Below are 26,364 nucleotides of genomic sequence, written 5' to 3' on the forward strand. Positions count from 1 at the left end.
GGTGTTGTCTAGTGTCCTGGATATTATGAAAGGTGTGCAGTACAGGTGTCGGTTTTGGGACCTGTCTTTACTATTTATATAAATAATATTGGTCTATCTGTTAACTTGTAATATTAATCTGTATGCAGATGATACTATTATGTATGCCATTGTCCCAACTGTAGATCAGGCATTGTTAGAGCTGCAATCTGACTTTGTTGACTTACAAAAAGCCCTGGTGGGTTTAAAATTAATTCTCAACAACAAAAAATCAGACTACATATTTATTCATTGAATGGTTCTCCCATCGATCGGGTTCCCACCTATAAATATCTGGGTATTTGTATTGACAAGGAATTGTTTCAAAAATATACTGATGAGCTATTACATTTTTTTTTTAAGTGGGCTTCTTATTTATTAACAGAACTTGCATCTCCCTCAACAGCAGGAATGACAGTCCTTAACTATGGTGACACCATTTACCAGAATGCAGCAGCTACTACTCTTAAACCTTTGTCACAGGTGACAGTTTTAATAATGATCACTGCATCCTGTATCAAAAATTTGTCTGGCCCTCATTAAAGTCCAGTGTATCATTCCATTATTTGTTTACAAAGCTCTATTACACAAGCTTCCGACTTAACTTCGTTGTTGAAGTATAAGAACATGGGTTACCAAACCCTTTCACGGGGTTTGAGGTTTCTCGGGTCTCCACCCAATTAATAAGTAAATCCTCCCCATTTTTGGAATAACCTGCAGAACCCCCTGCATCTTGACTCCCTGGTGCCGCTACGGCAGTTTAGTCGTCGAATGTTGATTTAGTTAAATGAGAATTGCATTTGTCTTGATTACATGTGAAAAATGTATTGTTGTGTTGAAATTGTAGTTTTTCAAATTGTAACCTGTAATTTTTATAAATTTTATTGGAACGTTCGTGTTGAATTTGTTTTCCCGGGGGCACTATTGAAAATAAAACTATGGTGTCAACCGGCTCCCTTGATTAAATAAAAGTTGAATAACACATTTATAAAAATAAAACATTCCTGGTCCGAGTGCCAACGTCAGCTGCGAATGTCATTCTCAGAGGGAGCAGTTACTTTTACACACACACACACACACACGCACAGACGGTAAAGACAGACAGCACAGCTTTGTAAGAAACAGCATTTCATGAAACATATTTCAAATAGATCCAAGACCAATAGATATTCTTGTGCATCAATTCTTTGTTGCCAAGTTTATTTTTTTGTATTTATACATATGTACATACATATGTACACTCTTAAAAATGTGTAGTGCTACTAGAGTAGCATATAAATGGATAATCATAATATTTTAGGCAAAAATAAAACTAAAAAATTGTTCTAGGGGACTGGCTGGTTGGTGGTAATGTAAACAGAGGGCCAGAGTATGTGACCTCGGATGCATCTCAAATTGTACCCTATTCCCTAAATAGTGCACTACTTTTGAGTAGATCTCCATGTGCCCTGGTCAAAAGTAGTGCACTATATATAGGGAGCAGGGTGACATTTGGGGCACATACCCCTAACCTCCTTACAGAGGGCAGCCTGAACTAAGAAACCTCACTAGGGATCTACTTCTTATAACTCAGACATTCACCTAAATCACATTTCCTCAAGTAAGGACCCTAACCTCATCATCAATGCAAACTTTATAACTAGCTCTTGTCCAGTGCGTTATGTGGGGCTTGCCGACACTGAAGCTCAGCATTAGAAAGCCACATGTAACGCCCTGGACTGGAGCTATGTTATAACTAGGTTATTACAACTGTTCTTGAGCACCATAGCCTAGCAGAAAGGCTAACCTTTAGCATCCAGTTGATTTCACTCAGTGGTTGTGATTGATTTTCAATTAGAGATCGAAAATAAATATAATTCAAGGAAATATTTTTGGGGTATCTCATAACGCACATTTATAGCTAATTGGACTGTACTAAGTGCATGGAACTGTCCATAAGAAAGGGTTTCACTTAAAAAGACATACCATCATGGAATAAAGTGGATTGATTTGACCCAATAACTCTACTCTAAAATATAAAATAGTTGTACACCTGACACCAACAATGTGATTCAGTCTACAGTATGTTGTACTAAAAGTGCTGAACAGAGTGTGTATCAATGTTACAAAATGTTTCTGGACCCTTTATAAATTGAACAACAGTACTGTAATGTCACTATTCTTTTTGTCTTGTAAGGCCAGACTAAGGTGTGCCCCAATGGAGAGGCAGCATCAACATCAGAGGACCAAACACCGAAAATGAACAATGCAGATTTTTTTTTGAAACGCAAGCAAAGAAAACAGGAACAATTAAATTAAACAAAAACAATTGCAAATATATAGCATTTAACCCAGTTACATGGTTTACCACTTCTCAGTCATTGCTAACAGTAGTCTGAATGAACAAATTCTTCTTTTAAGTGGCAGCATACAAAAAATAAATTAAAAAACCCTGACAAATATTTTTTTAAATGCTAGTCACAGAAAGCAGTACAGTACAGAAGATAATTCTGCTGTTGTGTCATGCTTCATCAAACACAGGTTTAAAATATGCATATTTGAGAAGATCCATGCATATCCACACATAAACGAAAATGTCTATGTATCGATACACACACACACACACACACACACACACACATATATATATATATATATATATTTATTTACTATATATAATAAAAATACTGCCATTGCTAAGGATGCAACGGCCTTTACAAAGGAAGCATACATAAACGGGTGTAGCAGCAAGATGGGACAACAGAGCGGTTTCAGAGAGAGGGGAGTCCTACCACTGTCTCAGTGTGTGAGGGGTTGGAGTCTCGGGGCTAGGCTGTCACTGGTGAATATAGGGGTCTCTGGCCCAGTCCTCTGTGTCACCCCTCTTTTTGGGGGCAACCTCCCCCTCCCTGTCCCGGTCGCGGTCATAGTACTGGTGGTGGTGGTGGTCGCGGGCCGGTCGTTGATGTTGGTGACTGCGCGGCTTGTTGCGCTCGTTGTGGTCCTGCTCGTTACGCTCCTTAGAACGGTGGTGTCCTATTGTGCTGTGGCCCGCCTCCTCGCCAGCGCGGTGATGGTGGTGGTGGTGATGATGATGGTCCCTGGGTTGGGGCTGGGCCTCGTAGCGCACCTGCTGCTGCTGGGGGTGCCCTCCCTCTCCAAGCCCCTCCTCGTCATACTCCTCTCCAAAATCATCCTCCTCTTCCTGGTGTAGGAGCTGAGACAGAGGCTCTATGTACGCTGAGTCTCTACTTTCTCTGCTCTCCCGGCTCTCGGGGGTCTCTGAGTCCTGTGTCTCCCCCCGGGAGAGACCCTTGCCCCGGCCACCACCACCGCCACCACCACGATGATGATGGTGGTGGTGGTTGTGGTGCTGCTCAGTTCGCTGGGAGGAGGAGCGGTGGTGGATGTGCTGGGGTCTCCTGGAAGACTCTGTCCTTAGGGGCCTCTCCTCCTCCTCCCTCTCCTCCTCCCCCTCCCCCTCCCCATCTGGCTGCTCCTGGCTCTGATGCTGGCTGTGGTGGTGATGGTGGTGCTGGTGGTCCTCTCTGGAGCCCTTCCTCTCCCCACCTTGTCCTGCCTTGTCCCCTGCTTTCTCCTCTGCCCCGCTGCCCTGGGGTTAGCAACACAACACGCCTGTTAGTACAGTTAGACACACCAACACGCATATGCAGAGTAAAAAAGACAAACACACACCCTCAATCACATGCAAATCAAACACACATTTCAACCATTTCCAGACAATATTTCAAATTCACACACGGAAACCCGCATGCATGAAATTCAAACAGCACACTTGTACACATACACACATACACACATGTGCACTGCACACTCAGAGGTTGAATATAGGTTATCAACCAACCACTGAAGGTTGACTATGGTCCTGGAGAATACAGTTTCCCTAAAAATCCTCATATCCATTTGCTTTCAGATTAATTTGGCCTGGTTTATTATTTTAAGTCTCCAGAACCAAGGCCGAATCCCCATGGAATACTAACCCTTGGTCCAAGTCCCAAATGGCACCCTATTTCCTACTTAGTGTACTACTTTTGACCAGAGCCCTATGGGCACTGGTCTATAGTAGTGCACCATATAGGGAATAGGGTGCCATTTGAGATGCATCCCTGAAGTCCACACAGCTCTGATGACGGAGTATCTCACTCACCACAATCACAGACATGTTAACCTCACTCATCAGACGCATTTTCATCAGCATTTTCAAGAGTTTCAAAAGGACTCTCATTGTCAGGAGTTTCAGTCTTACATTTCCCAATGGGGGAGCAATGGATGGGGATGGGGAAAAGACGTCGACATTTTAAAAACAACTGAAACAGACCTGAATCAATCAAATGACCCAAACAAATTGTTCGCTGCTCATCGTTAAATACAGAACCTTCAAATAGATCATTATTTTCAAACTGACAGAGGTGCATAATGCAAAACACATCATGATCACCCTATTCATTCATTTTCCTGTAAGTATTAATTATTTCAAAGGAATTCATTATAGCAACCCACTGTGTTAAACCAATTAAAATGACAAGCTCCTGAGTTGTCAGCGTACATTCCTGACTTAATGATCTTGACTAGTCATGGTTAGCAGGCCCACCACCGGTCATGTTCCTCATCTCTCTATTCCTATTACTCTCTCTGCCCTGCTCTTTCCTACCGTGGTCAGTGTGTCATGACTCTGACTCAGTGGCGGTACAGGCTGCTCATGGCCAGTGAGCTACTGGTCTCCCTGCTATCCCTGTCTGGGCCCTGGAGCAGACTGCCCATGTTGGCCTAAAGCCTGGTCAGCACCTGTACCTGCATGCTGGAGACGGGAGCGGGGCTGGAGGGCAGGGCGTCTGTGGCCAGCTTGGCCAGCAGCGGGTTGGGGGGGTTGCAGCTGGCGGGGTGGGTGCTCTTCCAGTAGGCCTCCAGGTAATCAGCCATGTGCTCACACGCATCCTCCAGCTGGTTCTCATCCAGGATGATGTCAAACATCTCCTACATGAGAGATAAACAGAGGGAGGGAGGAGGGGAAAACGGTACACTCTTAGAAAAAAAATGCTATCTAGAACCTAAAAGGGTTCTTCTGCTGTCCCCATAAGACATCTCTTTGAAGAACCCTTTTTGGTTCCAGGTAGAACATTATTGGGTTCCATGTAGAACCCTTTCCCAAGAAGGTTCTACATGGAACCCAAAAGCGTTCTACCTAGAACCAAAAATAGCTCTCCTATGAAACAGCCAAAGAACCCTTTTGGAGCCCTTTTTTCTGAGTGTATTGTTAGTGTTTTATGTGCCCAAAACAGAGAGATAAAGAGATGAAGAAAGGAGGATAGGAAAAAACTCAATTATTAGTGTTTTAAGAGCTGAAAACAGAGAAATAAAGAGAGAGAAAGGAGGATTGGAAAAAACTCAATTGTTAGTGTTTTAAGGGCTGAAAAACAGCATGTGTTTGTGCTATGTATGGGCCAAGAATAGCATCATAACAATTTTAAAACAGTGGATCTACTTTTTCTTCGTGATAAAAAAGGACAGACTTCGGGATTCTTTGGGAATAACTTCCAAATTACTTCAGCAAGAAACTGACCTGCTTCTCGGATTAAGAAAGTTAGAAAAAACTGTCAAAAAATTACAAAAATTAAATAAAATATTAATTTGGCAAGAATTGTCTAATTAGTGAGATTGTTGAAAGCTAAATCCCACTAGGGATGCAATGGCGCTACAGAGGGTAGTGCGTACGGCCCAGTACATGACTGTACCTGACATCCATGACCTATATACTAGGCGATGAGGAAGGCCCAAAAATGTTTCAGTCTCCAGTCACCCAAGTCATAGACTGTTCTCTCTGCTACAGCACGGCAAGCAGTACCGGAGCGCCAAGTCTAGGACCAAGAGGCTCCTTAACAGCTTCTACCCCCAAGCCATGAGACTAATTCATCAAAAGCCACCTAGACAATTGACATTTACCCCCCTTTGTTTTTACACTGCTGCTACTCGCTGTTTATTATCTATGCACACTTTACAAATTACCTCGACTAACCTGTACATTGACTGGGTAACACCACCCCTGTATATAGCCTCGTTATTGTCATTTTCTTGTTACTTTTTTTCCCCCATATTTGTTTTTCTCACTTTAGTCTATTCAGCAAATATTTTCTTAACTCTATTTCTTGAACTGTACTGCTGGTTAAGGGCTTGTAAGTAAGCATTTCACGGTAAGGTTGTACCTGTTGTATTCGACGCATGTGACAAATACAATTTGATTTGATGCTATTGGATGTACATTAGGGCAGATTTTCCACAAGCCTGAAATCATTGCACTCATATTCTAAAAGAATATCCAAGAAGATCACAGAAGGACGGAAATAGAATTGGCAGGAGATATGAGTCTTTCTGAAGCATTCCACAACAGTATTATTAATATAAGGGCAGAATCCTACCGGGAGATATACGCACACGACTCAAAACCTCCACGCAAATCTGCGATCAACATCAGTGGCAATACACATAAGACTTCAAGTAACTCGAGTGTATATTTTCAGTGTGAGTTCGCAAGTTAGGATTCAGACCGCGATAGTCTCCTTTACAGTATCAACAGAGGCTTGTTGCACAGAAACCCAAATCTTCAATGGGCACACTGAAACAGTATTATGAAATGTCCAGGATGTGTTAGATGTCGTATGTGGTGGGTTTCATCCAGGTAACAGTGATCTCCGAGCAGTGGTGTGGCTATACTCACGGCAGGGCACTGGGCCAGTTTGTCTGCGGCAACCATCTGGACATTGAGGTGCTTAGCCTGGGACTTCCCTCTGGACTTGATGAGCCTCTGCAGAACCTGTGGGACATATGAGCGTATATCCATTAATGAGCGCATATCCATTAAAGCGTTGTCAACACCGTAGCAAAGTCAACTCCATCACACGGAAGCGTCATCAGCACCGAAACTAAGTCAACTCCAACACATCACAGCATCATCAGCACTGTGAGGAAGTCAACTCCGATGTAGCAGCAACGTGGAAACTTGAGCCTAACATTAGCACTAAAGTAGAACTGTGGTTTTACTGGTTCACAGCAGCAGATGTTGATAAAAAGAGGAGTCAAATACACTTGGTTTATCCCATCGAGGTGCGATTCAGGCTGCCGACACTTTGATTTAGAGCCATATTTCACATTCCTTCAGCGACGCCTTCTTTCCCTTTCTATCTTACTCAAATGCCAGCGTTTTTTGAAGGATATTTGAATCATGGGTGTTATTTACACTAAGGCTGAAGGTTAGCGTGATGAATCAGTCGCCCCCACTTCACTCTCTCCCATTCAGACGAGCGGAGTAGTCAGTGCCGACAGGCCGTGTTTAATAACCCAAACAGGAGGCCGTTCAGTTAGAAAAATGCGATATGAGCAGTGACAAGACATCCATACACCACTTGCTCCCCAATGCATCAGGGACTTCCATAGACCTCCATAAACCAGTAGGAGACTACTTCCCTACTCAGGAGACTTTCACTTCAGCTCAGTTTACTTCATCAATCTGTCACTCACTGCTCTCACACTGGACCGTTTACACGTGTTCTCCTGGCCTGCATCTACCTTTCCACAATTACACATAATATTACTGTGTGTGATATGGAAGGTTGGCTGAATACATTACTAGAAAATAAAGGTTCGTATTAGAATATGAACCATGTAATACACTAGGGCACACTGTACACTGCATTCAGTTTGACATGTCAAGTTTAAACTACCAAAGTGCATTTTGTGGAATGGAAATGTAAGTTGCCATTTTTTTTTTGCATTGCTTGGCCTCACCTTAGGAGAGGAGATCTTGACGTAGACGATGATAGGAGCCAGGGATGTCTTGCCCAGTTGGGCCGGGTGGTTGATGGTGTCTGCGTCCAGAACCACCAGCTGTAAGGTCCGGGCCAGTTCAAAGATACGCTCTATCTCACTCTGCACTTCAGCTACTAAGAGAGAACGAGAGGGGCAGAGGGAGGGACAGAGTCACAGACAGAGAGAGAGAGAGAGCGAGAACGAAAGTCAAACCATAGCTCCGTTTCCATTCTGCCGTTCAGTTAGGCGGCGGTGAGAGAAGGAGATATTAGCAAGACAATGATTATTTCATTTTTTTACATTTTTAAAGTGAAATATTAGCTTTTCCCTCGGAAAAAAAGGAAATTCAAAAGCTAATTTGACCTTTGCACAAAGAAGGATTTTCAACATAAGCAGCTTGACTACTGCTAGACTACTCCAAGATTCATTGGTCAGATTAGAAAGGAAGAGGTTGTGTTTGCTCAGTTGCATCTAGGACACTGTACATTGAACTCATTTACAACTGGTTCGCAAGCATGTGAATGGCTTGTGTATGGAGTGTATGGTTGATGAAACAGTGAAGCATGTGTTTGTTTCTTTATTCATTTATATATCATAACCGGCATCGATAAAAGACAGTACTGTGCAGCCGTTTTCATCGACCTGGCCAAGGCTTTCGACTCAACAGCCTTGGTTTCTCAAATGACTGCCTCGCCGACCAACTACTTCTCAGCTAGAGTTCAGTGTGTCAAATTGGAGGGCCTGTTGTCCGGACCTCAGGCAGTCTGTCACGTTCTGACCTTTATTTCCTTTGTTTTGTCATTATTTAGTATGGTCAGGGTGTGAGTTGGGGTGGGCAGTCTATGTTTGTTTTTCTATGATTTGGGTATTTCTATGTTTCGGCCTAGTATGGTTCTCAATCAGAGGCAGGTGTCATTAGTTGTCTCTGATTGAGAATCATACTTAGGTAGCCTGGGTTTCACTGTGTGTTTGTGGGTGATTGTTCCTGTCTCTGTGTTTGCACCAGATAGGGCTGTTTAGGTTTTCACGTTTCTTGTTTTGTAGATTGTTCATGTGTAGTCGCTTTATTGAAGTACCATGAATAGAAACCACGCTGCGTTTTGGTCCGCCTCTCCTTCACCACAAGAAAATCGTTACACAGTCTCTATGGGGGTACCACAGGGTTCAATTCTCGGGCTGACTCTTTTCTCTGAAAATGTCAACAATGTCACTATTGCTGTGGGTGATTCCTTGATCCACCTCTACGCAGACGACACCATTCTGTATACATCTGGCCCTTCTTTGGACCCTGTGTTAACAAACCTCCAAACGCTCTTAAATGCAAGTAAACTAAATGCATGCTCATCAACCGAATCGCTGCCCGCACCCGCCCGCCCAACTAGCATCACTACTCTGGACGGTTCTGATTTAGAATATATGGACGACTACAAATACCTAGGTGTCTGGCTAGACTGTAAACTCTCCTTCCAGACTCATATTAAGCATCCTCAAATTAAATCTAGAATCGCTTCCTTTTTCTCAACAAAGATTCCTTCAACGACGTTGCCGAAACTACCCTCGTAAAACTAACTATCCTATCGATCCTCGACTTCGGCGATGTCATTTACAAAATAGCCTCCAACACTCTACTCAGCAAACTGGACGCAGTCTATCACAGTGCCATCCATTTTGTCACCAAAGCCCCATACACCACCCACCACTGCGACCTCAATGCGCTCGTCGGCCGGCCCTCGCTACATATTCGTCACCAAACCCACTGGCCCCAGGTCATCTATAAGTCTTTGCTAGGTAAATCTCCGCCTTATCTCAGCTCACTGGTCACCATAGCAACACCCACCTGTAGCACGCACTCCAGCAGGTATATCTCACTGGTCATCCCCAAAGCCAAGACCTGGTTTGGCTGCCTTTCCTTCCAATTCTCTGCTGCCAATGACTGGAATGTATTGCAAAATTGCTGAAGTTGGAGACTTATATCTCCCTCACTAACTTTAAGCATCAGCTATCTGAGCAGCTTACCGATCAGCTTACCGATCCAACTCCCTACCTAATCCCCACATTGCTTTTATTTACTTTTTTTACTATTTTGCACACCAGTGTTTCTACTTGCACATCGTCATCTGCACATCTATCACTCCAGTGTTAATTTGCTAAATTGTAATTACTTCGCTGCTATGGCCTATTTATTGCCTTACCTCCCTACTCCCTTTGCACACACTGTATATAGATGTTTCTATTGTGTTATTGACTGCTTTTGTTATCCCACTTGTAACTTTGTGTTGTTGTTTTTCGAACTGTTTTGTTTTATCTTGGCCATATTGCAGTTGTAAATGGGAACTTGTTCTCAACTGGCCAACCTGGTTAACCTCTTGAAGCTAGGGGGCACTATTTTTATGTTTGGAAAAATAACGTTCCCAAAGAAATTGCCTATTTCTCAGGACCAGATGCTAGAATAGGGATATAATTGACAGATTAGGATAGAAAACACTCTAAAGTTTCCAAAACGGTCAAAATATTGTCTGTGAGTATAACAGAACTGATATTGCAGGCGAAACCCTGAGGAAAATCAAATCAGGAAGTGCCTCTTATTTTGAATCCCTTCTGTTCCTTTGCATGTCTATCCAACATTTAAAGGGATATCAACCAGATTCATTTTTCTCTGGCTTCCCTAAGGTGTCAACAGTCTTCAGACATAGTTGCAGGCTTTTGTTTTGAAAAATGAGCCAGAAAGATAACATCGCGTCAGGTGGTCGCATGAGTTTTGCTCGCGCAACAGAGTTTTGGCTGCCGTTGCCTTTCAATCTCCTACCGATAAAGACATTTGCAGTTGATATATTATCGATTATATATTTTAAAAACAACATAATGCGCCAAACAAACGGAGGTATTTTTGGATATAAAAATAATCTTTATGGAACAAAAGGAACATTTATTGTGTAACTGGGAGTTTCGTGAGTGAAAACATCTGAAGATCATGAAAGGTAAACAATTAATTTGATTGCTTTTCTGATTTTCGTGACCAAGCTACTTGATGCTAAGTATACATAATGTTTTGTCGAGGGATTGATAAACTTACACAAATGCTTGGATTGCTTTCACTGTAAAGCATATTTTAAAAATCTGACACGACAGGTGGATTAACAAAAGGCTAAGCTGTGTTTTCCTATTTTGCACTTGTGATTTCATGAATATAAATATTTTTAGTAATATTCATTGAATGTGGCGCTATGCAATTCAACGGTTCTTGATGACAATTATCCCGTTAACTTGTTAAGGCTGCAATCCCGTTAACAGAGCTTGAGAAAATGTGAAAGGAAGAATGGGACAAAATCCCCAAATCAAATCCAAATGTGCAAAGCTGATACAGGCATACCCAAGACGACTCAAAGCTGTAATCGCCGCCCGAGGCGCTTCTACAAAGTGCTGATTCAGAGGTGGGAATATTTATGTAAATTAGATATTTCTGTATTTCATTTTCAATACATTTGCAAACATTTCTAAAAACATGTTTTCACTTTGTCATTATGGGATATTGTGTGTAGATGGGTGGAAAAAAACATATATTTAATCCATTTTGAATTCAGACTGTAACTAAACAAAATGTGGAATAAGTCAAGGGGGTATGAATACTTTGAAGGCACTGCATCTGGGACTGGGAAATAGTGTGACACCAATCAGACCCCGAGGGCTGGAGTACCAGATCGAGATGGAATCAACAGACTCGACACAAGATCCAGCATGATCTGATGCAGGGCTCCCCTGGAGAGTTAGCGTCTTGTAGGTTTTTCTCCAACCCTAATCTAGTGCACCTGATTCTAATAACTATTTGATCGATAAGCTACAGGAGGGTACCTCTCCATGAGATCTGAACCTCCACCTAGTCCCCCCCACCCTTTTCTCTTGTGACCTCTCTTCCTCTACTATAGCTGTCTTTAGTGATTGGACTGAGAGAGATGGAAACACAGACAGCCGGCCGCTACGACATTTAACAATGTGTCATTCATTCGCCATTAAATCATCATGTAAAATAAAGTAAATCTTTGTTTCATATTCTTGTTTGTTTGTGCTAAGGACGTCCAGTAGGTTAATATGAATAGTACTGATGACTGGATTACAATCATGTTGGTAAGATATTGTAATACTTTCTGTAACTGGTCTCATCACCTGCTGCTTGCATTTCAATAGGTCATTTGTATTTAAATTCTACAATTGGCAGAAAGTGTGAATGAATCAGGCTAAGATGCTGCAACATCAGTCAACAACCATTGTAGTGCAGAACAACATTGCCTTAACACTTGTGATGAGACTCTATTGGAGATATGGCCAAAGAGTAGCTTATACCAACGATCAAGGTAAGAATATACATAGCTATAAAGTTCTATTTCTGTTTCATTAAATTGTTGCGGCATTATGCTATGTAATTTGAGCATTGGTTTAAATTGATGCAACAAAATGAACGTTTGTAGCTGATCTGAGCTCATGCCTGCATGTTAGATAGTTAATCTACCTTGAATAATACTGTGAGTATTGCTGAGATAATTTAACAAAATAAGTATGTTGAGGGTCAATGTTGTCACAACGAGGGAACAAAAGAAGTATGTTGAGGGTCAATGTTGTCACAACGAGGGAACAAAAGAAGTATGCCGAGGGTCAATGCTGTGACAACGAGTTAACGTAAACTCACGTAAACTCGTACATAGCCTTGGTCCGTACAATTGCCCTTATTTTATTTTAGCCCCAAAAACATAATACTTCCAGATCAACTGTAATGTCAATACCATTGTGAAGCACAATTTCTCCCCCTTCCAACAAAATCAATTACATGACCTAAACGCTGCCCTTTCTGCATAATTCAAGCAGGCAATGAGCCCCGTCGAGTCTTTTTAAAAATGGCGGGTGGGGAAGCAAAACTAATGTGTGATAGTGAGAAGGAGAGATGTTGTGTGGGAAAATGGCTTTTTTTCACTCGATCTGTCCAACTTATCACCTTATCACCTCTAAAAATGTAAATAAAACACTATAAAGAGTTTATATAATGTGTCATTACATACCTATTTGAAGGTTTGTGTCGAATTTGAATCGGGTTTTTAGGGCGGTGCTAAAGTGATCTTAGAAGTAAACAGCGGCTTTGAGAATGATGATCGCATGCAACGATGACGAAAAAAATGACTTACTCCCGTCCCCCTTACTCCCGTCACTGTCCATTTCTTATTTTTAAAGGATGATAGAAGTGCTACACCTGGTCGAGAGAGATTGTAAGAAATAGTTGCTTTATGCGTGCTGTACGTTACGACATGACACGTCAAGATGTAACGGAGGGTCAGGTCTTTCAACTTTTCTCCAATACTATAGAGCCATTACCATGTTGATCAACGCTTGAATAGAAACCTAGTTCACACCCCCGATTTTGACGTCAACACAGTCACTACAATCCCATTAGTTTTCTTTGTAGCCTCGTTTGAATGTTGCGGTTGCGCACATTTGAACGGTATGGGGTGTGTTTACGTTAACTAGCCAACTTGTGCCATAGTTGGGCTGCTGCTCAGACGAGATGTGAACCCGTGAGCCTGGCTGGCTAGCTAGCTAGTAGATAGTGTTACGATGTCAACTAATTAAACATACAATTTCAACAGTGTAGGCTATCTGGCTTGAATTCTATTTTGAATATGGCTTAGATATGTCTGAGAACAAAAATATATTGCGCATCAATGTTGTCAAGATATAACGTTAGCTAGTTAATTAATAACTTGTGTAGGTAACTAGCTAGCTACTGTTGCTAAGATACAAGAGTGTCTTGGTTTCAGTTTTACGTCACGGCTCAGTACATAGAACAGATATATCGTCAATGAGGACCTGCTGCATTTCTCACCTTGCATGGGACTGTATGATTTCTGATCCTGCTTCTGTCTGTCTTATCTTTTCTGTTTCTCCTTCAACCACAATTAAATATTAGCCTGCTAGCCCCCCATGTAATTACTTAGCTTTCCGTCATGTGTTGCTGTAAAAGAGCAGCGAAAATATTGTTTTTAATTACATCAACAAGACATTTCTCGGTTAATCAAATGGAAGGCACTTCCGTCAACTTTCTTGGTCTTTCGAGCATCACTGTTGACAACTTAGTGGAACTTCTTTAATGTCTTCTTAGAGAATCCCGACGGGAGAATGGTACATTTTATAGATTCTTTTAGCAAGAAAAAGCCATCTGCTGACCATTTAAGGAATTGAGTCCTCAACCAGTGGGCCAAATTTCATTCTGTGATATGGAATATTGACAAGCGTAACTATCGCCATCGTCTATAATACTATAGGATTGTGTGGAAATATCATTATTTTTTATTTAACCTTTATTTAACTAGGCAAGTCAGTTAAGAACAAATTCTCATTTTTAATGCCGGCCTACCCCAGCCAAACCTATGGGACTGCCAATCATGGCCGGATGTGATTTAGCCTGGATTCAAACCAGAGACTGCCTCTTGCACTGAGATGCAGTGCCTTAGACCGCTGTGCCACTCATGAGTAACAAGTAGTAACTAATGCATTTTTCTCCAGTTGGGTCAAATACATATATCATGAACAGTCCAGGAAATCTCCCTAGCAACACTTTTTTATTACATTTCATTAGCAGCTCAAACAAAGCTTGTGTTTGCCCATCGAGAGCTGCCCATGACTAAGATACACCCACCTCTTGCCCTATTTGTTTGTGGTCGGAAATTGCGCTGATGGTCCAGATGTGTGTCTGATAATTATAATTCAGCGATTGTCAATTAGGCCCACTAAACTTGTAGCCAGAATTGATGTGTACACTGTTGTATGCGCGCGTCTTGGTCTTGGCCACTTATCTCCGCTTTGGAAAAATATTAGTGTTCTCGTGAACCACAACGCAATTTGGAGAGTATACTGCCCATTTCCAAGTCAATTCAAGTCAAGAATTGTCATGCAGCTGACATGCGGTAATGTTAAATAATTATGTAATTGCGTATAGTTTTCTTGACATTTCATAATAAAAATTGTGATAGGCTCACGTTTTACCGGTAAGGCATTGACCTGCCCCTACTATTTATTTTGCCAGGACGCCGTACAGGACCGTACTGGCTTAGTCCACTTTCACCCCTGTATCTATCACCATCAAGACAGAGTCAGGGTTCAGCGTACAGTCAAAACATCAGTCCCCGAAGTGACAAAATAATTATCCAGTTGCATTGGCTTCAAGTTAAAGCTTTTAGTCAAAAGTGGAGCACAAAGAGTAATGTTTGTGCAGTGTCATGAGTGTGTCCCAGTGCTAATGTATCTTTAAAGATGGGCGGGTTTATCCCATAACTACTCTCTTAGAAAAAAAAAGATTCCACCCCTAACCAAAAAGGGTTCTTCTATGGGGACAGCCGAAGAACCGTTTTAGTTTTCTAGATAGCACCTTTTATTCTAAGAGTGTAATGGAGCAACCGGCACACCAGGGATGCATCCCAAATGGCACCGTACTCCCTATTTAGTGCACTACTTTTGACCAGGGCCCATATGACTCTGGTCAAAGGTAGTGCACTATGAAGTGAATAGTGTGCCATTTGGGACACAGCCCATGAGTAACATTACAGAGGACCACGGCGATCCAACACAAAGATTAGCTACATGGCTTCCGTAGTTTCGTTGGCTCAGTGAGGTCCTGTTTCATTGTTATCGCAGCTTGTTACTCAAGCCTGGTAAAAACAGCTGCGTTCTTGACCTTGTTATCTGGCAGCAGGTATCTAGTCTCAATTTTCTTTCTCTCTCTTTCGTCCCAAAAGCAAACCTTTTTAATCACAGGCCTGGCCAGGTCATTCTTCGCCTCCAACATCTGTAGGTCTGCATTTTAACCATCTCCAAGGTTGCGCCAAAAATGGCACCCTATTCCCTATATAATGCACTACTTTCAACTAGAGCCCTTTGGGCCATGGTCAAAAGTGGTCCACTATATAGGAAATAGGGTGCCTTTTGGGAAACATCCGAAGACTTTCTTTCATCTTTTATTCTTTCCCTTCTCTCTATGCAATGAATTAGTCTCTCTACATACAATGGGCCCTAGAAGAACATAGAGGTTCCCCAATCTCATACCTCCAAACTTACCAAGGTTGGAGCGTGTGTTGGATCGCTCGATGATGGCGTGTTTACTAGGGTTGTTGAGGACGGAGCGTTTGGCAAGAGAGATGTCTGCAGTGACTCGAGTGATTGATATTCTGATAGGAAGGCAGAGAGAAAATAACTGGTCACCGAGAGACTAGAGTGTGCTCTGATTTCTGAAACAGCCTTATCAATCAAATATTTAACACTTGGGAAAAAAGTACAGAATTAGAAACAAAAAGAGGCATCGCAGCAAAATCACCATCCATAAGGAAGAGGGGAGAGTTTTGGGATTTCTAAGCAAGGTTTGGTAGAAGAGGGAAGAGAGTGGTGAGAGTATGCTTTGTAAAACTCATTGTAGGTTATCAAAAGGGTTGCACTTTGAGAGGGATATAAAAACAATGCACAGTATATGCTAATGATCCTATGTTTTGTCAAATAACTTCCCTACTGCGGATGGGAAAGTGGCCAGGCAGCCGGAGAGGAGAGGAGCTGAGGAGAACCCTGCACTGCACTAGGGCCCACTATAGCCTATTAAGGACATGGAGAGGGCCTATTTAAAGTAGCAGCGAGCACACATCTCCAGGCCAAACAAACTTGTTACACACTCCCTCTGCGAAACCTCCAGGGATGACTAAATACCAGCCTATAGGACTCGGGCAGAGCATACTGAACAAGGATACAGAGAGAGAGAGAAAGAGGGAGGGAGGGAAGAAAGGAAAGCAGGGACAGCTCAACTTACCTTCCCTCAAATCTGTGTTTCAAAAAGTCAAACAGTGCTTTTTGCATCATATCTGTCACCTGAAACCAAATGGGGCAATAAAAACATAGTGAACATTTTAGAAATCACCATCATGAAAACAGACAATATGTGTGTCTGCATGGGTGGGTGAATCAAAGCAAAGCTCTTTGTTGCTGAAAAAGGGAGCCCCACAGATTGCTGTTTCAGTATTGACTGAGGGCACGTCAGCCTTCCCCTTGTAAACAACTATGATCCTCCTCAGCTTAGTGTGTCCTGTTCTCACCAGGTTCCAGAGACCCCTGCCCCTGTCTGCCTCCCACAAATACACAGAGACAAAGCTCAACTCTGTCATTGTATCTACAATGTAAACTAGTAGTAGAAGTGTAGTTAGTGTAAACAGTATGCATTAGTGAGTTGAGTAGTGGTGCTAGTTCAAGTAGAAGGGTGGCAAAATTCCAGTAACTTTTCCAAAATGTCTAGGTTTTCCAGAAATCAGAAGGGAATAAGCAGGACATCCAGAATCCTCCAACCAGGATTTCTGGAAAACCGGGGTAGTTTGGGAACGTTACACATTGGTTTCCTTACCCTGTAAACAGTCTATGGACAAGGTATGACAGCAATTGATCGTTTGATTTCATTTCCCTGGCAGTTGCTTGCACAAGTCCCATTGAAGTCATGGGACCGATATTAGCATTTTCCAAATCATATCTATAAGTGACTTTGTTGAGCTTCACAATAAATTGTAGTTACTTTCGAATGATTTGGACATGATGTGTGAAAAAAATTATAATATCAGTCCCATGCCTTGAATGGGATTTGTGCCACAAATGCTAAAACGTTAATATTTGGAAACAGTGCCCGGGAAACTAAACCACCTCATTGGTTTGCTGTCATACCTTAAAGGGTAAGGAAGGGTAATAAAGGGTTAATGCGTAAGGGTAAGGAAGGGTTGCTGTCATAGCTTAAAGAGTAAGGAAACCAATATATCATTTAAACATTTGGGTGAACTATCCCTTTAACAAGTAGGTCACATTCCACTGCTTAGACATTGCATGCATCCACCAATGGTTTCGTGCCACGTCATCAACTGTGTCATTGACTGACAGATTGCTATAACATATGATGTGGTTAGCTGATAGGTAAAATGCCTATCCAGGTGATGTAAGATCTGGCAACATAAGTAGTGGAATGCGACCATTGTGATCTAAATAGAATGTCCTTGTGAGTGTAGTAGTGGTAGTGTCAGTAATAATCCCTTATAAAAACTTTACAGAAATGTATAACAATTATGTTACCTCGTAGCCCTTCAGTGACGGTCCAACCAGGACCACAGGTCGCATGGAAGGCACAACGTCGTATGGAGGAATGTGTTCCGTCTGCCCAACGACAGAAAACAAACCATCAGCTTCACATCCAGGGAGGTTATTATACATAAGATGCGTCCCAAATGGCAACCTATTCCCTACACAGTACAGGGCCCTGGTAAAAAAAAAGTTGTGCACTCAATAGGAAATAGGGTGGCATTTGGTATGCATACACAGAATTACACACTACGTCCAGCAGGGAACAGCAAAGCACAACCCATTAGACCAGGGTTTCCCAAACTCAGTCCTGGGGCCCCCCTGGGAGCCAGTTTTGGTTTTGCCCAGCAAAACTAACTCATCATCAAGCTTTGATTATATGAATCAGCTGTGTAGTGCTGGGCAAATAAGTAAACGTGCATCCGGGAGAGGGGCAGGACCCAGTTTGGGAAGCCCTGCACTAGAACATTTAATAGAACTGAAAGGAACTATGAAATTAGTTGTCCTAATTGCGAGTCCCAGTTTACACTCAACACACAAGGATGCCAGCTAGAATGTTCGGACCCATAGAGATAGGGGTGTTCTGTTATCAAAAGTAACAAATGATACCGAATTATATCACACACTGAACAAATATTAAGATAATCTGTTAGTATTTGCTCTTAGAATACAACATTCTTATCTTCACCCAACCCCTAAATGAATTGAAAAGAAGCTTCACATGAACAACAATCAATCCATGTGTGGAAGTCAAGGTATACAGTGGCTTGCGAAAGTGTTCACCCCCCCTTGGCATTTTTCCTACTTTGCTGCCTTACTACCTGGAATTAAAATCAATTTTGGATTGGGGGGTTGTATCATTTGATTTACACATCATGCCTACCACTTTGAAGATGCAAAATATGTTTTATTGTGAAAATAACAAGAAATAAGGCAAAACAACTTGTGGGTGTGCAATACTGCAGTAATACAATACTAAAGCTCAATTTTAGTCTCATCTGACCAGAGTACCTTCTTCCATATGTTTGGGGAGTCTCCCACATGCCTTCTGACAAACACCAAACATGTTCGGTTATTTTTTTCTTTGAGCAATGGCTTTTTATATGGTCACTCTTCTGTAAAACCCAGCTCTGTGGAGTGTATGGTTTAAAGTGGTCCTATGGACAGATACTCCAATCTCCACTGTGCAGCTCCTTCAGGGTTATCTTTGGTCTCTTTGTTGCCTCTCTGATTAATGCCCTCCTTGCCTGGTCCGTGAGTTTTGGTGGGCGGCCCTCTCTTGGCAGGTTTGTTGTGGTGCCATATTCTTTCTATTTTTTAATAATGGATTTAATGGTGCTACGTGGGATGTTCAAAGTTTCTGATATTTTTTTATAACCCAACCCTGATCTGTACTTCTCCACAACCTCCAAAACCCTGCTCCTGTTTGGTGAGCTCCTTGGTCTTTATGGTGCCGCCCCTTGCTTAGGGGTGCTGCAGACTCTGGGGTCTTTCAGAACAGGTGTATATATACTGAGATTATGTGACAGATCATGTGACACTTAGATTGCACACAGGTGTCACTTCTGAAGGTAATTGGTTGCACCAGTTCTTATTTAGGGGCTTCATAGAAAAAGGGGTGGATACATATGCACCACTCTTCTGTTTTTATTTCACTTCACCAATTTGGACTATTTTGTGTGTGTCCATTACATGAAATCCAAATAAAAATCCATTTAAATTACAGGTTTTAATGCAACAAATTTGGAAAAACACCAAGGGGGGTGAATGCTTTTGCAAGGCACTGTACTTGTGTTGAGTGTGGAGACAGCAGAATCTCTAATTTCACAATTCTTATCTACTCAAAGGGGAATGTCAGTAGAGGAACGTGTTAGTCAGAACAGGGATAATCACAACAGAAGGCTAGTAATGCAAACGAGAGAGGAGCAGACTAGCAGAATAAAAAACACCCAGGCACACAGCAACAGAGTAGGAGCTCAGTGTATCTCAGTGACAGCTTCAGAGGGATCCGTCTGTGTGTGTGTGTGTGTGTGACAGCGAGGCAGTAGACTTCTAATGCCACATCTGCGTGTGCTGTCACAGTGGTGTGACAGTGCAGTGTGAGGAACACTCCGACAAACAGACAGACAGACAGACACGCCATTGCTTTGCAGGGAAATGAAAGCAGAGCGAGCAAGCGAGAGAGAGAGGCAGACGTTCAACGGAGTCGGTTTGTCACACTTCTACCTCCTCTTCTGTGCAAAATTAATGGACAATAACGTTTTCAAATGTAATCTAATCTTCTTTCACGACTCTGTATTACTGCTACACTGAACTACACTGAGCAAAAATATATACGCAATTTCAAATATTTTACTGAGTTACAGTTCATACAAGGAAATCGGTCAATTCAAATAAATTAATGAGGCCCTAATCTATTGATTTCACATGACTGTTAATACAGATATGCATCTGTTGGTCACAGATACCTTAAAAAAAAGGTAGAGCGTGGATCAAACCAGTCAGTATCAGATGTGACCACCATTTGCCTCATGCAAATGCTGTGTGACAAATCTCCTTCGTATAGAGTTGATCAAGCTGTTGATTGTGGCCTGTGGAATGTTGTCCCACTCCTCTTCAAATGGCTGTGTGAAGTTGCTAGATATTGTCTGGAACTGGAACATGCTGTCGTACACGTCAATCCAGAGCATCCCAAACATGATCAATGATTGACATATCTGGTGAGTATGCAGGCCATTGAAGAACTGGGATATTTTCAGCTTCCAGGAATTGTGTGTACAGATCCTTGCGACATGGGGCAGTGCATTATCATGCTGAAACATGAGGTGATGGTGGTGGATGAATGGCAGACAATGGGCCTCAGGATCTCGTCACAGTATCTCTGTGCATTCAAATTGCCATTTATAAAATGCAATTGTGTTTGTTGTTCATAGCTCATGCCTGCCCATACCATAACCCCAGCGCCACTACTCTGTTCACAATGTTGACATCAGCAAATCACTCGCCCACACGACGCCATCTGCCCGGTACAGTTGAAACTGGGATTAATCCGATTCTCCAGAGTACCAGTGGCCATGGAAGGTGAGCATTTGCCCACTGAAGACCCTTTCCTGAGACGGATTCTGACAGTTTGTGCAGTAATTCTTTGTTTGTACATCATCAGCTGTCTGGGTGGTTGGTCTCAGATAACCGCGCAGGTGAAGAAGCCGGATGTGGAAGTCCTGGGCTGGCGGTGGTTACACGTGGTCTGCAGTTGAGAGGCCGTTTGAACGTACTGCCAAATTCTCTAAAACGACGTGGTTGAGAAATTATCATTAAATTCTCTGGCAACAGCTCTGGTGGACATTCCTGGAGTCAGCATTCCAATTCCACGCTCCCTAAAAACTTGTGTTGTGTGACAAAAGAGTGGCCTTTTATTGTTCCCAGCACAAGGTGCACCTGTGTGATGATAATTCTGGTTAATCAACTTCTTGACATGGCCAAGAAGAAATGGTCACTAACAGAGACGTAAACAAATTTGTGCACAAAATTTTACAGATAAGCTTTTTGTGCGTATGGAATATTTCTGGGATCTTTTATTTCAGCTCATTAAAACATTGGAACAACAATTTACATGTCGCGTTTATATTTTTGTTCAGAGTACCTATTGCTCTTGCAGTTTTTTTCTCCATCTCACCCTTTTTTTATATCTTAGTCTCTCTGCTGTCTACCTGTCTTTTCCTCTCTCCATCTCTTTTCCTCTCTCCATCTCTTTCCCTCTGTCCCTCTCTCCATCTCTTTTCCTCTTCCTCTCTCCACCTCTTTCCTATTTTCCTCTCTCCATCTCATTCCCTCTCTCCATCTCATTCCCTCTCTCCATCTCTTTTCCTCTCTCCATCTCTTTTCCTCTCTCCATCTCTTTTCCTCTCTCCATCTCTTTTCCTCTTTTCCTCTCTCCATCTCTTTTCCTCTTTTCATCTCTTTAACTCTCTCCATCTCTTTTCCTCTCTCCATCTCTTTTCCTCTTTTCATCTCTTTAACTCTTTCCATCTCTTTTTCTCTCCATCCTTCTCTTTTCCTCTCTCCATCTCTTTTCCTCTTTTCATCTCTTTAACTCTCTCCATCTCTTTTCCTCTCTCCATCTCTTTTCCTCTTTTCATCTCTTTAACTCTCCATCTCTTTTCCTCTCTCCATCTCTTCCTCTTTTCCTCTCTCCATCTCTTTTCCTCTTTTCATCTCTTTAACTCTCTCCATCTCTTTTCCTCTTTTCATCTCTTTAACTCTCTCCATCTCTTTTCCTCTCTCCATCTCTTTTCCTCTCTCCATCTCTTTTCTTCTCTCCATCTCTTTTCCTCTTTTCATCTCTTTAACTCTCTCCATCTCATTTCCTCTCTCCATCTCTTTTCCTCTTTTCATCTCTTTAACTCTCTCCATCTCATTCCCTCTCTCCATCTCTTTTCTTCTCTCCATCTCTTTTCTTCTCTCCATCTCTTTTCCTCTCTCCATCTCTTTTCCTCTCTCCATCTCTTCCCCCCCCCATTCCCCTCGCTCTCTCTCTCCAGCTCTCTGTCTTTCTAGGTCTCCATCTCTTTTCCTCTCTCAATCTCTTTCTCTCTCTCTATCTCTCTCCCAGTATCTGTCTCTCTCACTTTCATTTTTCTTCTGCTACCGTCACTGGCGGTCCCTGGGGAACTCTTGTTACATCCGAGTGGGGAAAGTGCTGCTAGATGCGGGCCAAAGCTGACCACGTCTGGAGAACCACCGGTCACTGTAGTCACAGATATTTTAGGCCATATTTTCCTGGCCTCGACTACAAGGTTATTGTTACAAAAGAAAATGCATGATGCTAGATGATTGAAAACGGTGGCTATTGTCGCCATAGTTGTTGTATGGTCTTACAAAGGACATTAGGCTGTACCTCTGTATCCATTTGGTATGCTGATTACTGTGAAAAGAAAATGTAAAAAAAAATGTTTTAAAGAAAGAGGATGGAGATGACGTTGGGGTTTGACAAGATTTGCTCCATGTCAAGACACGGAGTGCACACTTGGACTGAGAACGCTTGTATTTGTTATGTGTATAAGGTATGCCTACACACACATCCCATCATGTGCCAAGAAAGCCCTGACGTGATGTTCCTAACTGCTTTGGAATGGTGTATTAAACGTAGCAGTGCTTTACATAAGAATAGATTTACGTAAGTCGTTTCATAATAAGACAAACACAAGAAGAGTTGTTGTATTTGTTCTAAAAGAGGTCACACTTTATTCATGCTGCTGTGTGATAAACACAACCAAACCAACAAGAGGACAGCAATAGCTGTTACTGTGGATATACACTTCTGGTTTAAGAGCTGGATACGCTGAGTTCCCACTAAATCTGCATCACGCACGTACACACGCACACACAGAGGCCACAGCGACGACAGTGAGTAAGAGGGGAGTCAAGAACGACCACAACCACCGCAGAGAAATCACAGAGGCACATCCCCCAGACCCCCAAGGCCCTGCTGGGGGTTTGGTGTGTGCTGCATGCTAACTTAACTTACCGACTTCTGCTTCTGCTTAGCTACAGCCCAGATGGAAGAGGAGAGAGAAAGAGTGTTAGGAAACAGGCAACATGCATGCTAATGGCTCAAACGCCCAGTGGGGGGGACACGGACTGCGGCAGTAAGACACGTAGGATAAACAGAACGGACAGACAAACAGATTTTGGACAGAGTGATGCTGAGCAGCCACAGTCAGGAAGTCGTCTTGGGTAGCCGGACGGATGGACGGAGAGAGGAGATACAGGTCGAGAAAGAATACCAGTGTACTGCCATGTTTACCTTCTTAAAGAAGGGCATTCGTTTGTCTTTGGCTAGGGTGGGTGACATGACTGTGTTTGGCTGACTGACTTTAGGGGAGCGAAGGTGGACTGGAAGCTCATTGTCCTCGGGGTCTAAGCCTGTGGCGTCTATGTCAACGGCTATGCACACAGACATACAAGGCCACCGTCACACAGAGGCAATACACCGAAAGGCTACAGAGGTAACAATGAACACCTAACACTGAACAGATACACAGGTTATTCCAGCACATATAAAAACTATACAAACCATAAACGCACCATAGCCAACTATGGTCATACTATGGTTTGACTATTCAGAAAAAGAGCACTGACAGTAACCAATAGCACATAAGTTAAGCAAACATTTAAGGCCACAGTAAAACAAAAATACCATTCTAAAATTTTTACTAAGGGCCTACATCCTGTTGATTTAACTACTGATTGGTCAAATTTCCTGACGTGTACTAATGACAGGTCAGCAGTAAAGTCAAAATAATGACCTTACTAATAAAACTTACCATCGTCTTCTATTTCTGTCCCCCTTCATACTCAAGCCCTCTTAGAGGTTGATGGAAGTTTGATAATACTCAAGTGTTATGAGTAAAGAGTTTGTGTTAGTGAAAAACATGTCGACCACTGTCAAAACCCTGCTCCAAAACCCTGTTCCCAAAACCCTGCTCCAAAACCCTGCTCCTATGTCCTTTACTCACCAGAGGAAGGGGGGGTGGATTTCCGCGAGTTAGGAACCACTTCACCTAAACTGGTAGAGGAGTTTGCTCCCGATTTACTGCGAAGATAAATCATTCATATCAGTATATCATTCATATCAGCATATTTGAGGTGTTGCTAGTTGATAGTGTGGGATATCTCAAGCAGGGCTTGACATTAACTTTTTTAGCCACTTGTCTTTCGGGACAAATAGGACAGATTTTTGACTTGTCTGAAAGCTGAAGTCACTTGTATGGTCTTTAATACCATGGACCAAATAGTGACTGAAAATTGTGTTCTATGATGCAAGGAACCACGTCACAATATACATTCGTTATTGTCACTGGTATGGAATGGAAGGCTGCTGGTTTCTGATCCCATGTATTATATCTCCTGCCGTTGTGGCCTTGAGCAAGGCACTTAACCCCCCCCACAAAATACAATACTTCACTGATAGGCTACTGTATAAAAACACATGTGGTCTGTTATCTGGAGAGCTGCTGGGTGTGCTGACTGTTGAACCAACCCTGCTCAAACACACCAGAGTCAGCTTATCAAGGTCCTGTTGAGCAGACGATTTTTGACTATGTGGTGTGTTCATGCAGGACTGGAGCAAAAGCCGAAAGTAGCTCTGAAACATTACAATTATCAACCAAATATTTTTTGTCTTTAGAAAATAATTCCTTCATTCACTCACCCAAGGATCAGATCGCTAAGGGAGATATTGACAGCACAGGAGTTAGGCTACTTGTCAATTAGGCTGTTCTTTAAAAAAATACTTTGTCAGAATTACATGGCTGGTATTGAATAGAGGCGAATCCTAGACAATTTTGAGCGCTTGAGAGACCGGGGTATGCAGCATTGGTTTCATCAACTGCACACCTACAAAGTATGTGGGCACTTGCGCATCGAACATCTCATTCCAAAATTATGGGAATTAATATGGAGTTGGTCCCCCTTTGCTGCTATAACAGCCTCCAGTCTTCTGGGCAGGCTTTCCACAGATGTTGGAACATTGCTGCGGGGGCTTCCTTCCGTTCAGCCACAGGAGCATTAGTGAGGTCGGGCACTGATGTTGGGGGATTAGGCCTGGTTCGCAGTTGGCGTTCCACTTCATCCCGATGGGGTTGAGGTCAGGGCTCTGTGCAGGCCAGTCTAGTTCTTCCACATCGATCTCGACAAACCATTTCTGTATGGACCTCACTTTGTGCACGGGGGCATTGTCATGCTGAAACAGGAAAGGGCCCTCCCCAAACTGTTGCCACAAAGTAGGAAGCACAGAATCATTTAACATATAATTGTATGCTTTAGCATGAAGATTTCCCTTCACTGGAACTAAGGGGCCTAGCCTGAACCATGAAAAACAGCCCCAGACCATTATGTATCATCCACCAAACTTTACAGTTGGCACTATGCATTGCGACAGGTAGCGTTCTCCTGGCATCCACCAAACCCAGATTCGTCCACTGGACTGCCAGATGGTGAAGTGTGGTTCATCACTCCAGAGAACGTGTTTCCAATGGCGGAAAGCTTTACACCACTCCAACCGACGCTTGGCATTGAGCATGTCGATTTTAGGCTTGTGTGCGAATGCTCGGCCATGGAAACCCATTTCATGAAGCTTCCGATGAACAGTTCTTGTGCTGACGTTGCTTCCAGAGGCAGTTTGGAGCTCGGAAGTGAGTGTTGCAACCGAGAAGAGACGATTTTTACGCACTACGCACATCAGCCTCAGCGGTCCCATTCTGTGAGCTTGCGTGGCCTACCACTTCGCGACTGATCCATTGTTGCTCCTAGATGTTTCCACTTCACAATGTCAGCACTTACAGTTGACCGGGGCAGCTCTAGCAGGGCATAAATTTGACCAACTGACTTGTTGTAAAGGTGGCATCCTATGAC

At 42.7% G+C, this 26,364-nt stretch overlaps 1 protein-coding gene across 7 annotated transcripts in view; it reads right to left on the minus strand.

The window, feature by feature from the left end:
• Positions 1-1,197: 1,197 nt before the first annotated feature.
• Positions 1,198-26,364, minus strand: part of LOC112215649 (voltage-dependent L-type calcium channel subunit beta-2) — a 131,608-nt gene continuing 106,441 nt past the window's right edge. For 4 of the 7 annotated variants that reach the window (XM_024374851.2, XM_024374856.2, XM_024374858.2 and 1 more), the window contains 9 exons: positions 24,468-24,544; positions 23,756-23,895; positions 17,944-18,024; positions 16,649-16,707; positions 15,913-16,022; positions 7,798-7,952; positions 6,731-6,826; positions 4,810-4,992; positions 1,198-3,610 (listed from right to left, as the gene is read on the minus strand). In XM_024374851.2, the coding sequence (XP_024230619.1) occupies positions 2,834-3,610; positions 4,810-4,992; positions 6,731-6,826; positions 7,798-7,952; positions 15,913-16,022; positions 16,649-16,707; positions 17,944-18,024; positions 23,756-23,895; positions 24,468-24,544 (1,678 nt within the window). In that variant the 3' untranslated portion in view covers positions 1,198-2,833. Of the gene's footprint in view, positions 3,611-4,809; positions 4,993-6,730; positions 6,827-7,797; positions 7,953-15,912; positions 16,023-16,648; positions 16,708-17,943; positions 18,025-23,476; positions 23,497-23,755; positions 23,896-24,467; positions 24,545-26,364 lie in introns of all 7 variants that reach the window. The other 3 variants (XM_024374853.2, XM_024374855.2, XM_024374854.2) reach the window with 3 other exon arrangements.

This window comes from Oncorhynchus tshawytscha, linkage group LG16, assembly GCF_018296145.1.
Source record: "Oncorhynchus tshawytscha isolate Ot180627B linkage group LG16, Otsh_v2.0, whole genome shotgun sequence".
NCBI classification, from domain to species: Eukaryota; Metazoa; Chordata; class Actinopteri; order Salmoniformes; family Salmonidae; genus Oncorhynchus; species Oncorhynchus tshawytscha.